This window comes from Saimiri boliviensis, chromosome 15 (genome assembly GCF_048565385.1).
Source record: "Saimiri boliviensis isolate mSaiBol1 chromosome 15, mSaiBol1.pri, whole genome shotgun sequence".
NCBI lineage: Eukaryota > Metazoa > Chordata > Mammalia > Primates > Cebidae > Saimiri > Saimiri boliviensis.
Window position 1 is genome coordinate 80,254,400 of NC_133463.1, and position 17,320 is coordinate 80,271,719.

General features: G+C 34.0%; 1 protein-coding gene across 10 annotated transcripts in view; it reads left to right on the plus strand.

Annotated features, from left to right (window-relative positions):
- Window positions 1-17,320, plus strand: part of EFR3A (EFR3 homolog A) — a 101,250-nt gene that overhangs the window by 40,203 nt on the left and 43,727 nt on the right. For all 10 annotated transcript variants that reach the window (XM_039464555.2, XM_039464554.2, XM_074387145.1 and 7 more), the window contains exons 3-8: window positions 1,347-1,474; window positions 3,059-3,209; window positions 6,462-6,583; window positions 10,666-10,815; window positions 12,618-12,755; window positions 15,097-15,175. In XM_039464555.2, coding sequence (XP_039320489.1) covers window positions 1,368-1,474; window positions 3,059-3,209; window positions 6,462-6,583; window positions 10,666-10,815; window positions 12,618-12,755; window positions 15,097-15,175 — 747 coding nt within the window. In that variant the 5' untranslated portion in view covers window positions 1,347-1,367. The remainder of the gene's footprint in view (window positions 1-1,346; window positions 1,475-3,058; window positions 3,210-6,461; window positions 6,584-10,665; window positions 10,816-12,617; window positions 12,756-15,096; window positions 15,176-17,320) is intronic.

Consider the following 17,320-nt stretch of genomic DNA (forward strand, 5'->3'; position numbering starts at 1 on the left):
CAATTGTATTTAAATGATGGTGTGGATGAACTGATAAAGAGGTAGAGGTCAAGGAACTAGGAGTAAGAGAGGTTAACTGATGAAGCCAGATCCTGGGACTGTACGCAGAAGACAGAGCAGAGGCAAACCAGTTCCCCCTGGACAGGAACACTGAATTTCTTCACTTTGCCTAGGGCAGGGTTCCCAACTTAGATTCAGTTGACATTTTGGTTCAGGTAATTATTTGCTTTTGGGGGCTATTGTGTGCATTGTGAAATATTTAGAAAGCTCCCTGGCCTCTACCTGTAGCTCCCAGTACCCACCTCTTCCCATCCATGACAACCCTTAATGCCTTTAGACATTGCCCTGGAGGGGCTCAGTTACCTCTGGTTAAGATCTACTGACCTAGCAGGCAGTGAGAAAGCAGGGATGTTTTTGCCAGTTAATACTAATCTGATGGTTTCCACCTTCGCTGAGAAAGAGAAGAGCTTATTTGCTGTCAGAGAGAGGAGAGAAGCTCCAAAGTAGCAAGTTTGAGGAAAACAGAATAGGTGGAAAATATGAGGGGGTGACTCAACCAGGGACACAACAAAATAGCCAAAGGACATTGAGGGACCAGTTGAAGATGAAAACACAAATTTACACAATTTTTGTTGTAGATTCACCATCTAACAGTTTCTCTCTCTCTCTCTCTCCCTTCTCACCTATTCCAGTATTCCTAAGCACACTTACTTGGGTTTATGGCCAAGAAATTTATATGGTAACTGGGGAGAATTTGTGGACCTGTTGCACATCATCTTTTAGATGGCAGAGACAAGTGACCGTTTTATAATTTCCACATCAGGGACCTGTTGTTGCTTTTAAAATATATCAAATAAGCATAGACTCTGCAGTTCTGAACCCTTTCTCATTTATTAATTACAACAAAACCTTATAATGACATCACTGAGTTCTGAATCATTAAAAAAAGCAATATGTTCACTATTGTATAAGTAAATGAGTAAAACAGGCTTAATAATAATTCAAGTTTTTAAGTTGAAATAAATTTTGTTTGAAATCTTTTTACATCTATATCCCATTTCATACATGCTGCAGATAATTGAGCTATGTCTCTATAAAGGAAGACAGTAGAGTCTAATTTATTTTTGTGCTTCGCATAAAGGGGGTATTCTAAACAACTTTTTCAAAGTTCTATGTATCCATCATGGTGAATATTAGCACTAAGGAGGTTATATACAGAAGGGTTCTACATAAATATGGTTTAATCCCAAATCCAAAAAGGGGAAATGGTAAAGCAGGCAACACTTAAAAATATAAGCATGAAAATATAGATAATCTATTTATCTTGTTATTCTTATTATTTTTAGGATGGCCTTGTGAAAGCTGATATGGAGAAATTAACATTTTATGCCGTATCTGCTCCAGAGAAACTGGATCGAATTGGTTCTTACCTGGCAGAAAGGTTGAGCAGGGATGTTGTCAGACATCGTTCTGGGTAAGGAAACTAATCGCTGCTAAAATCGTATCTTTGGAAAATTCTTCCTAGACAAATCATTCTATAGATTATTTTGCCATTTAGTGACACAAAGATAATATATAGCAGATTAAAGCATTGTAATATACAAAGAAATGTATAATACTCCTATAGATGTTGTGGCCTTTATTACTCCCCTGGTGGTCAGATTTTGTGAATAGACTAACATTAGTTAACTGAGTTACCTTTAGCTTGCTTCTATTGATTTTTGAGATTTTTCTAATGGGATAGTAGAAATTGACTTGCTTAGTCTATCAGTGCAACACTGTAACTTAAAAATCAGTCTCTAAATTGAAAATAAACAGAAAGATCCTGTAAAGCAGATGATTTTTTTTCACACAGCTTTAGTTTTACCTCTCAGAGGAATAGTAAGAGAGAATCATGTTAGACTTAGATATCAAGGCTCAGAAAATCCCAGCATGCTAATTTGAAACTGTTACTAGATATACTCCTACTGATAAGTAGAAGTCCACCATCCTACTATATTCCCTGTGCTCGAACAATAATAACTTTGCAATTTGGATTATAAATACTTTCTTATTCTATCATTTTATGATCCAAGTTTATTTGAGTATTCTCCAAGTGATACATTAGCTTTCTGTACTTCTGCATTGTTATAACTTAGAACATTTTATTAAGTCGTGGCACAGATAGCTTTATGGTTGATTGTTGAATGAAAGTTATCTACAGACTGAATTTTAATTTTTTTTTTTTTTTTTAGATTTACCCTTTAAAATGTGAGGATTTGTTACATGTACAGAATGTGTAAATACCAAGTCGGGGTATTTGGGCTATCCATCACCCCAAGTTACTTGTCATTTCTTGTGTTGGGAACATTTCAAGTCCTTTTCTAGCTACTTTGAGATATGTAGTACATTGTCGCTAACCTCAGTCACTGTACTGTGCTGTTGAACATTAGAACTTATTTGTATTATCTAATTTTGTAAGTTTGTATTCACTAACCAACCTCTCTTCATCCCTCCATACCACACCCTGCCAGCCCCTACCCAGCCCCACTTACCTGCCCTTCCTAGCCTCTGGTATCTGTCTGAATTTTAACTACAAAATATAAAATCTGATGAATTGTAAAGTAATATTTATGAGACTTTGAAAATAATATTCTGTTGCTGATAGTGTTTTATCTACTCATATTTACACATATAAGTAGATTATATTGGAAATTGTCATATTACTAATTATTTTGGGTTAGATACAAGTAAATATGGTTAAAAGTCTGGAAAATAGAAAATGTCCGTATTTACAAAGAAAAATACACAAAATTAATGTTAAAGAAGCTCAGATAGTTAAGGAGAAATGGAGGAATACAGAGTATATTTTCTGTATGCTTCAATATAAGGATTGTTTTATAACCTGCAAGATCATTAGTGCTATGTGAGAATTAAGACATTACTTAGGAGTTACTAAATTTGCGTTTCTTTCTTTGGTGTATTTTAATAGACTTATGTCAATTCTTCCAATGGAAAGCATTTAGGAGAATTAAGAGAGGTAGAAATGCTTTGACATTTTTTTTTCTTCTACATGTAGGTATGTTTTGATTGCTATGGAGGCACTGGACCAACTTCTCATGGCTTGCCATTCTCAAAGCATTAAGCCATTTGTAGAAAGCTTTCTTCATATGGTGGCAAAGCTGCTGGAATCGGGGGAACCAAAGCTTCAAGTTCTTGGAACAAATTCTGTGAGTAAAACTGTAATGTTACTAATTTTGTTTAATTAGAATATCTAGAATTAATCGCTTCTTAGAATGTCCTTACCTGGTAAAGACAAATTTCCTGAATTCAACAGTCAACACAAATTAAGATAGTTAGAATTATTTGTCTCTCACTTTTTCTGTTGTTTCTTGTGAAATATGTGGTATTAACTGATCGTAATAGAATATTTGCCTGTAAATGAATGCACACCTGTCATTTTTATTTTCTCTTGGTCATTCATTTATTGCAACGTTAACTTTGTGTCTTACACTTCCTTTGAGTTTCGTGCCTTTTCATTAATTAAGGTTGTTTCCATTTTTATGGCTGGTATGAATAATGCTGCTGTGAAGATTTGTGTACAGGTTTTTGTGTGGATGTATGTTTTTCATTCTCTTGGGTATAGTATACACACTACAAAGTACATACATTTAGTAGTATATACACTTTCAATCATCCTAGAGGGTCTGAAGTGGTATCTCATTGTGGTTTTGATTTTCATTTCCCTAATGACTAATGGTAAAACTTTGCATGTGCTCACTGACTGTTGTGTATATTTTCTTTGGAGAAGTGTCTGGTCAAATCCTTCTCCCCTGTTTTTCAGTTGTCTTTTTATTGTTGAGTTGTAAAAGTTCTTTACATATTCTTAATAAGAATCCTTTGTCAGATATATGATTTGCAAATATCTTCTCCAGTTCTATGGTTTTGTCTTTTCACTTTCTTCCTGGTATGCTTTGAGTCACGGAAGTGTTGATTTTGATGAAGTCTACTTGCTTTTTTTTCCTTTTATTATTGGTGTGTGGGGGTGTGTATGTGTGTGTGTGGTAGGGGGTGGTGGATGGGTATGATTTTAGTTTCATATCTAAGAAACTATTGCCTAATCTAAGATCACAAAGGTATACTCTAATAGTTTATTTAAAGAGTTTTACAGTTTAGGTTGGTATTTAATAAGCCATTTTGAGTTAGCTTTTGTATGTGATGTGAATTCAGCATTCAACTTTATCCACATTTTGCATGTGGATATTTAACTATGCCATACTATTCGTTGAAAAGCTTAATCTTTCCCCTTGAATGGTCTTGGCACCCTTTTAAAAATAAATTTACCATTAATGTTAAGGATTTGTAACTTTATTCTTTCCTAGACTACTTCTGAACTATTTCTGCTCACCACATTCATTTTCTTCTATCTTGAACCATAGTTCATTAAAATATGGTTGGGGAAAGCATACCTAATTAAAAAAGAAAATACAGTGATATTATTTCTTCCCTTGTCTTTAGCTTCATTGTATTACCTTCAGTCTTTCAGTTCCAGCTTCTTCTTTGAGAAGCTTTAAGGCATTCAACCTACGTGAATACTGTATGTTTCTATTCAGATTTTTAATCAAAAAATAAAATAATCATGTATTACCTGCTATTGTTTATGGATAATTATTTTCTGGTATAGGAAGAGGAAGTATACGAGGTGCTGACAGTGTGGATTCCAGAGTCCGACCGTCCCAGCTTGAATTACACCTGTACTGCTTTCTAGCTGTATATCTTGAGCAACTTATTTATTCTCCTCTTGCCTCAGTTTTTCATCTGTGAGAAGAGGATAATGAGACTACCAGTCTCACAGGATTGTTGTGTGACATGAGTTGACATATATGAAGCTCTTGGAACAGTGCATGGCACTGTTAGTTATTACTGGTAGCAAGAGTGTTAAATAAAACTCTCATTCAAACTCTTAATATTATTTTTATCACTTATTTCAGCAGGAAAATACTGGGTATTTCCAAATGCATTTAGATGATGTGACAAGCTTAGTTTCAGGCAAGGTAGCTACTGAGGCTTCTCCTGTTTTGTTTACATTAGGTGAGGAAAGTTTAGGGGAAATAGCTTTATAGCCAGAGGGAGAATTTTAGTATGCATTTCCAAAAGTTTCTTTACTTGCAGCCAGCAATGCCTTTAGATTGCTTTAATAAGTTAATTTGGGCAAAAGACCAAATTCCCCAGTTATCTACCTTAATTTGAGTGAACTTTATTAAACGAAATGCCATATTATCTATATTATCTTGACCAATATTAAGTACTTAGTATTTTCTTGTGGTCTAATTTTCTTAGTGGTACTGAGTGCCCCATGTTGTCAAACATGACCAGCACTGATTTAAGATTTATAAATGGTCTTCCTATGGTTTAATTTGTTGCCGTTTTCCTCTTCATGGTAATGCCAACTCAGTATGACCGTAATAGAGGCAATGTATTTTGGTTTTCCTTTGTTTCAGAAATTGCGCTATTTTTTATTTTTACCTCTTTTTTATTGTCAACTGTTTCAAATACAGAAAAGTATGGATCATAATATGGCTGTATACCTACTGATTCAAGAAAGAAAAATGTTACTATTAATATCAATAAATGATAATATATAATTTTGTTAGGAAAATAATACATAATGGTAATAAACGTTAATACTATGCAACATTGGTTCATGTCTTTTTAAAGACATAATACAGTATTTGCTAGATATTTTACATATATTATGTCATAATTCTCACAAAAACCCTTCAAGCTTAGAAATATTATTTTCATTTTATAGATGAGGAATTGCAGCTAAATAACTTGTCCAAAGACATAGTTAAGTAATGCTGTATATAACGGGGATTCAGTCTTAGGTCTTTCTTACTTCAAAGCTTATGTTCTTTGTACAATGATAAATACGCTGTCATTATTGTGGATTAAGATTTAGGGAAAGCACAGATTACATTTCTTCTGTTTTCCTCCTCTTTATTTCTAAAAGTTTATTAAAAAGTTTCTTTTGGGTTAGGTGCTGTGGTTCATGCCTGTAATCTGGGTGCTTTGGGAGGCCAAGGCAGGAGGCTCATTTGAGGCCAGGAGTTCAAGAGCAGCCTGGGCAACATAGCTAGACTCCTATTGTTACAAAAATAAAATTAAATAAAAAAATTAGCCAGGTTTGGTGGTGCATGCCTGTTGACCCAGCGACTTGGGAGGCAGAAGTGCGAGGATCACTTGAGCCCAGGAATTCAAGGCTTAGTAAGCTGTGATTGCACCACTGCACTCCAGCCTGGGTGACAGAGCAAGACCCTATCTCATGAAAAGAAAGCTTTTGTATAAATGTCATATTTGATATTTTGTTTGTTTCTTATTTTCATGTTGCTTTTTAATATAACAATATATGAAAGTAAATGTATTCGGTCTATACTTTCAAGAAGGTGATATATATTGTTTATATTATTTTTGTTTTTTAGTTTGTCAAATTTGCAAATATTGAAGAAGACACACCATCCTATCACAGACGTTATGACTTTTTTGTGTCTCGATTCAGTGCCATGTGTCATTCCTGTCATAGTGACCCAGAAGTACGAACAGAGTATGTATTATTTTACTTTATAATCTGGATCTGTAGTAAGTAATTTAGAGATGAATACTCTTTATATGTTACATAATGATTACCAGAGGAAACCAGAATATGGCTGAAATATGGCTTCCCATTGCTGTTAGAAGTTATAACTACTGACTGAAGTAGCAAAAGGAGAATGGTTTTCCAGATCACTAAAATACAGTCTTTATTGTAGCCTAGAATGTCCATCTTTACTATAGCCTAGAACGTCCGTTCATGCTCCACTGATCGTGTCATATCTATCATTTCTTCATGCTTTCACTCTAATCCAGCCACGTGAATCTCCTTGCCATTTCTTGAACACTTTGGTCACACTTCTCTTCAGGCCCTTTGGACACATTGATCTTTCTGCACAGAACAATTCCTTAGGTGCCCACATGGCTTGTTACCTCACTTTGTTCATATTTCTGCCCAAATGTCACCTTATCACCAAGCCCTCCCTAGCCACCCTTTATTAAATGTCAGCCCTCCCATTCCACCCCCAGTTTTCTTTTATCTTCTTATTGTATATTTTTTTGTCTGTTTCTTGCTCCTCTATGGAATGTAAATTCCAGGAGGGTGAGGACTTGGTTTTGAGAACTACTTGCTGTATTGGTAATACTTTGAATAGTGCCTGGTACATAGTAGGCTGTCAGTTAGTTGACTGAAAAATTAGATAATTTTTTTTGTGTGTGAAAAGTAGATAAATTGAATGAATATATACTATTGAATCATTATTTATCTGAGGTTGTCATGACAACTGTATTGGACGTTTTTAAACATTTCTTCTAGATGTGTCCTACTAAAAATCTGGAATCAAATACTTCATAAACTCAGTCTATAGGTTGGTAGAATGAGAAATACAGAAATGAGAAACTTTAAAATTAAGAATTAAAGTCAAAATGACTTCAGTAAATATAAAAAGTAATTTGAGCATTATTATCTGACACCTAAAAAACGAGAAATCAATCAGAATTTAGAGTTACTGTGGGCAGTTGATAATCAAGATATAGCATGCTTTATAATTTTTACTTTTCTTTTAAAATAAGGAATGTACAGAAATATAACTAGCTTTTAGTTAAAGTATGCAAGCTACAGTGCTGGTTTACATGAAATAAAAACGAGTATAAATGTCATTTTAACTTGGAGAAAGAAAGCTTAAAGGTGACTTAATAGTTAATTTCAGGTGTAAGATTTGTTTTTGTCTGTGATGCTGTTAGTATAATTTTTGCTCAGCAGAGTGTCGGCCATTTAAAGTCCTGCTATTATTCTTTTATTATGAAATATAAAGCTCAAAGATAAAAAAGAAAAAAAATACTGTAATTACTTTACAGTGATTAATTTTCTATTTGTTTCCATCACCAGGATAATTCTCTTTTCTTTCTCTAAAGGACATTTAAAAATTTTTTATGAGACTGTTCTCTGTCTTCAAAGGCTGATAATAAGTTTTTAATGGAGCAAAAAGATACAAAGATTAGCTAAAGAAAATGGCAATTTTTTTCAGGATTTTAACATTTTTGCTTCCTTTCAAAATATAGAAAAATGTAGTATGTTTTTCTAAGTATTTATCATCCCCAGTGAAATAATCTTGTCTTTTGAATATATTTTTACCTGTTTTTTTCATTACAGCTTCCAAAAAGAAATGTTGAAATGTTCTATATACAAATGAAAGAACTTACAGTACATTTTGCTAATTCTAGGTCTTTCCAATATTATATCATATTTGAAGATCCATAATGCCAGCATTTTATTTGGATTCCTGTACGACAAATGAGTAAACTATAATGCTATTTAATATAAAATACTTAGTTTATTTTTGCTTTACCTTAAATAAAAGCCCTTTGATTTTCTTTAAGTGTGTTTATATTCTGTTTTAAGTTCTAACTTAGATACATCATCAGTTCCTTTCATTTTTACCAAACTCTTATCAAATAGAACTCCAGGGGACATGGACAGTAGGAGATGCGGCTGATAAACATTTGGATTTTCTTAAAATGAAAGAAGAACTGGTTCTCGCTTGTAGAGTCATACATCACGGTTTTAATCTCTAACTCTAATTTTCTGAAGAAACTTCAGCCATGGTAGAAATTACCACCACCACCACCACCACCATCCTTCTCCTCCTCCTCCTCATCATCATCCTCATGATGGTTAGCAACAAACAGGAACTGCTAGCACTTACTGAGTGCTTACTATGTGCCAGTTATTGTTAACCACTTTACATGAGTTAACTCATTTAAACTGTTCAACATTTCTATAATGTAGATGTGACAGTTGTTCTATTTCAGTGATAGGGAAAATGTAAAATTCCTTTTGAGGGGGTCATGGCTAGAATGTGCTGATTAGGCTAGATGTTAGATCTGGATTAGATGAAGCTGTGTCGCTATCATAGCTATTGATAGTTACCGTGAACACTGCCCTTGAACCTTAAACAAGGACACCATTATCTGCTGCTGCTTCATTTAGGCTGCTGTCACACAAGGCATGATACAGGTTTCATCTTGTTTGTTCATGTGCTTCATGCCACCTTGTGCTTAACCTTCTCATCACCCAAGGTGTAGCAGCAGGTATGTAAAGCAGGAACCTTCTGTAAGAATGTTAGACTTGCTCACTGTGATAGCTGTATGAGAGTCTCTCAAGACTCATTTATGTTTTAAAGAGCAGCATGTATAGATATGGCTTTGAAATAGGCAAAGTTTACCTTTATGTCTTCCCGTTCATTTTTCTCACCTGTTCACTGTGATATTACTGCCACCTTCCATTCTCCATCTCCTACTTCTGGGTGCTTGCATTATTTTGTCATGGGTATGTAAAGCAATGTCACCTCCCTGCCTTCCAAAAACTGTAAAAACCTATTTACAGTTTTTGGAAGACAGTGCTAGGTAAACTGAATAAACCTCTAATTGGTGAGTATTTCAGATAGCATAAAGAAAGGAAGTAAATAACAATCATATTTGACTGTTTTGAGACTCATTGAGCCACCAAGTTAGCTCTGCTTGAGACTTCATTCTTTTGCAGTTTTTAGAAACTGTTTTCTGGTCACTTTTCTTCTCATTCTTGAACCTATAGATTTTTATTTTCTTTTGCTTTTTTAAAGAAGAGTGAGGAAGAGCTTGAGGAAGTTTGGTGCTATGATCTGGGATGGGAGGATAAGGCAGCATTCTCTCACCACTATATTGATACATTTTAAGTCACATCAGATTATTGTATGATTTTATATATATATATATATATAGCTGAGATTATCTGTGCTCCATTTCAATAGTTCTTGTTTGTAATACCTTTTTTTTTTTTTTTTTTTGAGACGGAGTTTCGCTCTTGTTACCCAGGCTGGAGTGCAATGGCGCGATCTCGGCTCACCACAACCTCCGCCTCCTGGGTTCAAGCAATTCTCCTGCCTCAGCCTCCTGAGTAGCTGGGATTACAGGCACGCGCCACCATGCCCAGCTAATATTTTGTATTTTTAGTAGAGACGGGGTTTCACCATGTTGACCAGGATGGTCTCGATCTCTCGACCTCGTGATCCGCCCGCCTCGGCCTCCCAAAGTGCTGGGATTACAGGCTTGAGCCACCGCGCCCGGCCTGTAATACCTTTTAAAAGAACCAGCTTAGTCTTCTATCTAGGTAGACTAAGGGAGTTGAAGGGCGTTAGGGAAGAACAGTGAGAAGTCTGAAGAAGCATGAAGGGTGTTCAGAACAGTGAAATCCTGTTTTTACTCAGCTCTTAAGACTTCTAGGTATGAAATGGAATATCGTTATCATTTTAAGAAAATGTATGCTGTTGATTATTTAGAATTGAAAAATTGGTATTTTTGTATTTTATAGTCCCTTTGATTTTTAAAATGCTGATTTTAAAAACACAATATTTAAAGGAAGCCTTTTTGGGGCATATCTCTATGTCTCTTAAATTTTTGAGGTTTTACTTTCTTAGACTTGTGTGTTAAGATATTTTACTGTTATATAACAGCATTTACTTGATATTCATTTTCTTAGCTAGGCAAACAGACTTGGTTAACTTACTTTTTTTGTGGCTCATTTTCTTCCTCTTTTTTTTTTTTTTTTTTTAAAAATAGGATACGAATTGCCGGAATTAGGGGAATTCAAGGTGTGGTTCGCAAAACAGTTAACGATGAACTTCGGGCCACCATTTGGGAACCTCAGCATATGGATAAGATTGTTCCATCTCTCCTGTTTAACATGCAAAAGATAGAAGAAGTTGACAGGTATTTAAAAAGATGTCAGTGTTGAAACTGTTACTTTTATATATATATGTATGTATGCTTGCCTAGGATAAGAATGTTTTGGCTTTAATACTCTGTAAACAGTAGTCTCATAAAGTTAAGTGAGTTTAAAAATATGTACCTTTATGAAAAAATTTTAGTCTGTAGTGATCACATTAGAGTTAGCAGACTATAGATTATTATTCATACAACTAAGCCTTCTTTTTCTTTTAACTAAAGTTTACAGTTTATTTGCCTCTTATTATTGAATACCCAGATTGCTGTTTTAATGAATACTACTTAAAGTTGCAAATGTAAGAAACAGAAATTATAGCTCTGCTTCTGTTAATGTAAAAGATCTAGCATACTTTTGCACAGGGAGTTAGAACTAACCAAAATAATAATGATATTATAATAATAGCTACCCACACTGTATTTTATTTTTTCAACAAAATGGTTAGACACTATTCATATTTGATTTGTCCTAAGATATTTTGGAATTGAATATTATTTTGGGATATATGCTTATTTTTTTCTTTCCTCCACAACATTCACTTGCACTTGGAATTCTGTACTTTATTCCACTTTTTCAAATACTAGAAGCATGCTTATCCCCCACATTTCTGTTGCCATAAACAGAGATAACAAGTTAATAAATTAACGAATAATAAAACATTCATTATATATAAAATTTAATATATTTAATATAAATTAATGAAGATTTCAGAAGCAGTATTCTTCAGTGGCTTATTATCCTTTCCTGATTGTTGCAGTTTGAAAAGGAAAATTTGAATCAAATTTAAAAGTGATTCAATTCTATAGTTCTAGATTTAAATTTTATTTATAATTTTTGTGATTATATGTTTAATAGCAACATAAAAGTCTAGAAATGAGGTGTAATTGATAACTCTATGGTAGTGCTTGCACATTCATGTTAATTCACACTAATTACAGAAAGGATTCATGCTTAATTCCTTGTATGTGACTGTCTCCAGCTTTGGGAACCTTTCCTAAAGTGTGAAACTTGATGTATTTTATCATTATCTGTATTTTTCCTATTCTTGGCACTGTAACTGAGATGCAAGTTTCCTTATCTAAAATATTTACTATTTCAAGGATCACTAGCTAGAGGGAACCCATTTCCCATAACTGTGGCTCTTGAATCCAGGCTTAGCCTAAGTAAAATACAGGAAACACAGTTCACTGGTTGTCATTTCTTAAGAAATTATATTTTTTCATGATATAATCCCAGTGCCACACCTACATTTTTTAAAATTATTATTCATAAATTCATTAGCCTAAAATAATGTTTCAAGATGTGAGCAGAATATTATCTGCTGAAGACAGCTACATATACAGATATTCTAATTAGCTTTTAAATTTTATTTTTTATTTATAGGCTAGGTCATAGTTTTTCACTATATTCTGTTTTTGCCCATTTACAGTTAAATTAAGAATACCTAAAGATGGTCTCTGGGCACTGTGTTCTTACTAAGATTTTGCTATAAATACAGAAAAGTTGAATGAAAATGAATAGCAAGCTGCTGAGTATTTTACTTACATAAAAGACATTCTGTTAGAAAGAAGTTGCACAGCCAAGTTTATTTCTTCTATTTGAAAGAGCGTATGTTTCATTTTGGTGAATTCATTTGTTAAATTCATGAGATTATAATTAAGCTTTATATTTACTGTATGATAAAAAGCAAATGCCATTTTAACGTTTCTAAAAAGTAAAGTATATTCTGTTTATTAGAACTAATATTAAAATTCTTGTGTTCGTTTTTCTTTATTTTGCTTTCTTTTAGTCGCATAGGCCCTCCTTCTTCTCCTTCTGCAACTGACAAAGAAGAGAATCCTGCTGTGCTGGCTGAAAACTGCTTCAGAGAACTACTGGGACGAGCAACTTTTGGGAATATGAATAATGCTGTTAGACCAGTTTTTGCGTAAGTAGTTGGTGTTTTCCTGGTTATTTGTGACTTCGCTGTATTAATTTATTTAATTCTGTGTTAACTTATTTATAGAGGACAACTACTTTTTTACTTGTATGAGGAAGTTATTAATGGAACCAGTGTAACATTGTGGAAGCAGTACAGGACTGAGTCACAAATGATATGTTTGAATAGTGGTCAATACTTAAGTAGCTTTTTCCCTTTAAGTATGAAGTGTAATAATCTGCTTAATATCATGTACATTGTTTAACTTGAATATTTATTTACAGACCTTGAAATGCATATGTGCGGTGAAATATTTAAACAGTGTCCAAGTATGATGTATCTTGTTTTACTAACTTTCATGGTCAGTTTTTCCTGTTCCCAGGTTTCTATTTCTTGGCTTTTTGCCATGGCTGGGCTGCCTTAGATCACATTCACATATCTGAGTAAATAGTCTTTTACATGGTGATTAATCAGAGCAAGAATATTAAATATCTCATTGGTACTTACATGCTTTCCTCCAGGCAAAATACATTAATGAGCTTTTAGTTTCTCCACCTACACATTCTCTCTCAAGCCTTGTTAAACCTTTGTGTTTCTAACTCAATCACTAGATGATAGATCTACCATATAATATTCGGTGTAATTTCTAGACATTTTTGCTAGTCTTTCTTTTGTTAAAATTCACCTTGTCCTTTTCTCCTTCTGACTGTAATAGTGACTTTATAGAATATGTACAATATTCTAAATGTAACATCCAGAATTCTTTTGTTGTTTGAAACGGAGTCTCGCTCTGCTGCCAGGTTGGAGTGCAGTGGCATCTCAGTCACTGCAACCTTCGACTCTCTGGTTCAAGCTATTCTCCTGCCTCAGCCTCCCAAGTTGCTGAGATTAAAGGCATGCACCACCATACCCAGCTAATTTTTATATTTTCAGAAGCAATAGGGTTTCACCATGTTGGCCAGGATGGTCTTGATTTCCTGACCTTGTGATCCACCTGCCTTGGCCTCCCAAAGTGCTGGAATTACAGGCGTGAGCCACCGCACCGGGCCCAGAATTCTTTATTTATTACAGGTGGATGTTCTTAGCCTAGGATTTCAAGTTCAGCCTCAGTTACAAAAATCTATAAATCACAAAATTATATTAAAAATTAAAGAATCATTAGATTTTCAGTCTTTGTTTCCGCCCACCTCAAAAATATTGAGATCTTTTTAAAGGCTTATGGAAATGCTACTAAAAATTAATCAGGATTACGTTAAATATACTAAGGGCAGATTTATTTTTTTAATATCACACATCCTGACAACGTCAGAATACCTTTTTTTATCTTAATAATCTTATTGAGAACTAATCTATAAGGCCTTAAAAATCTAGAGAGCTAGTTTGGAGAAAAAAATTACCAAATAAGCTGTACTTGAATAACTCAAACTGAGTTATATTCTTTTCTATATAGAACTTAAAAATTCTGATCATGTATTAATTAAATTAATCTTAAGTAAATATGTGATTATATACTAGCCATTTAGTTAATTAAATATTAAATGCCCTCTGTAAGCGAGGTGCTTACTTATATCTTAAAATAGATGCTATTACTTGTCAAGTGTTGGCTGCACCCTGTGACTATGCTAATAACCTTATATGCTTTATCTTACTTAATCCTTTTACCGTATGAAGTGGATGTCGTTACTGTCCCCATTTTCCAGGTCAGACTTCTGACCCTTAGAGAAGTCAAGTAACTCACTCATGGACAAGGACATATAGGTAGAAAGTGAAGTCAGAATTCAAATTTCGATCATTTTATTCCTGAACTCATGGTCTAAATTAACCGTTAAGGTTGATAATATATGCCTAGCATAAAATATATTTTCAACAAATGATAGTTATAATAAAGCTGGTTTTGATATGGAAGGATAGTTTTTAAACTTTAATTCTGATACGGTAAGTGAGAAGTAATCTGGCAATCTGTGGATATAGTCTAAAGTTGTTTTCCTGGTGTTTTCCAGCCTTGTATTTGTCCATTATTTACCCTCTTTCATTCATATTTACTTGTTAGATAAAATTTCTCATTGTGAGAAATAAATTAATAAATTGCAACATTGAAAAAACCTGGGAATCAGTAAATATTTATTGATTAAATGTTCACGAAACTACTACTGGTCCACGGCATTGCTTTAGAAATAGCTTTAATTGCAACATATGTTTCATGAAGTTCATTAATTTAGAATTAAATTGAAATCTTGCTTTTCTTTTAGGTAGTATTCTCACTTTAAGCTTTTCCTATTGTTGAGGTTTTAGAGGAAGAAAGTATAATAAAATAGAGAATTTTAAAGTAATTTTTTGTTGTTATTTGCAGGCATTTAGATCATCACAAACTGTGGGATCCCAATGAATTTGCAGTTCACTGCTTTAAAATTATAATGTATTCCATTCAGGTAAGGTTTGATTATTTACTGTATTTATATAAGTAATTTTGGTTCTTTATAGATAAGCACATTATCTAACAGATTTGGAGAGCTATAGGATGGAAATCATTACTCTTAATTTAGCTCTTTTGTCTCATTAATTTTCTTTTGCTACTTATTTTCTTATTTGCCAAAATGAAAAATAGATCTAATCAAAAGAACTGAATAATTTCATCATGGTTCCCTTTAGCACCAAGACCAACACAGACAAACTTCTTGACAGTCAGGTCCTGCTACCCCTGGATTCATTGAGGGTGTTGTCTTTTAGGGGTTCCGAATTGACACAGGGATTTCTGATCTGATAGCCTACCTTTCCTGTCTGGGCCCTAAGCTTTGTATCTAGTCTCCATGTATACAACTGTCTAAATGAGTAGCTCTGGGCACTGGAGAGCTGAAGATTTGCCTGGAACTGCTGCTGACCTCAGTGTGTACTCACCTTTCCAGATGCTTGCCTTTTTGTGGAGTTTGAACTAAGGAACTTTCCTTTCCTGCCACTTTATCTGGATATCAGAAAGTCTTATATATAGCTGACCTTCGAATAACACGAGTTTCAACTGTGCAAGTTCACTTATAGTGTAGATTTTTTTTTTTTTTCAACAAAATGGAGATAAAAAATCTATTATTTGTAGAATTCAAAACCCCAAGTATGGGGAGCTGATTTTTTCTGTGCAGGGCCAACTGCAGAGATGGATTTCTGGTCTTGTTTTTGGTACCATTGACTTGAGTATGTGCGATTTTGGTATGGAGTGGGGCTGAAGCCCATCCCCAAGTATATCAAGGGAAAGTGTTAGTCTAGTATTTTACTGTTGTTTTATGACAGGGCTTGGCAATTTGGAAAAACATGTGTAATATTTCTGGAAATGGTGGTATATACCAGAATAGGAATTTCTGTTTAATACTGTCATTATACAATTAAAACTTTGGATAGTTTTGATTGTTTTAATTGCTATTTGCATAAAAGTGGTATAAAGTACTTAGAAGAGTGCCTGCTTCTGGTCACTTCTGAATGAAATGCTCTTTTGTTATTATTGTTAATGTTCAATGTTATAGTCATATATTAGCTCAGGAGTCACCAATTGAAAAGTAGTAATAATAACTAATGCATACTGAGCATTTTTCATACAATAGACACAATTTGGATGCTTTATACAAATTAACTCCTTTAATTGCCCCAAGAATCCTATGAATAATTTTTATTATTTAAATATTATAGATGAGGGAAACTGAGTTACAGGGAGATTAAATAATTTCTCTCTTAATCTGAGAGCTATTTAGCTATTAAATCCTAGGGCCAGAATTCGAACTTGGGCTAATTTGACTACAGGGTTTATGTATTTAATCACCACTGTATTATGTTGCTTCTTAAAAGTGATACATCTGTTAACATTGCCTTAAATATCAGTGTAAGGGCAAATTTTACCGTAAGTAAATGCAACCTTAGTACATGTGACTTCAACATACTGTGTAACATCTTCTCACTTCCCTTCCTTTCACTCCATATTCTTGTAACACATGATATCGTTATTGAGTTGTTCTTCATAAGTAGAATGAACACATACCCTGGTTTGCGTAGTATAGTCATACTTTGTGTGTAATTATTAACAATACTTCCTTCACTCTCTGTGGTGTCCTCATTTGGACAGTAAATCAAATGGGTACCTTTCCTATAAAGGCAAGACTAATAATTGCACAAGTTCACATACCAGAAGCATGCAGCTTCCTGAGCAAGAAGTTCAGTTTCAGATTGTGTGTATGTGTGTCTTCCTGCCTAACATTCATCTATTTTACCATAGCTTTGAATGAAACAATGTAAAGATGAAAACACAAACTCAGTTTTTTTTTTGGGTGGTTTTAAAAGTAGATGTGTGTTATGACAAAAATTTGAGAAATACCTAGAGATGAAATCTGTGTCTTGATAGAGAAGAAGGGGAATTTTTGCTTTTCAGCAGTGTAGCCATTACGTGTAGGGCACTCCTTTCTTATCAAACCACACATTCCAAAGGAAAGAAAGGTAACCTGCCTGAAAACAGGGCAGAGTGGGCCTGTCTGAAGACAAGTACGGACAGGGAGATTCAGAGCCACAGATGCTTTTGACAACTTCGTGCAGGATAGTAG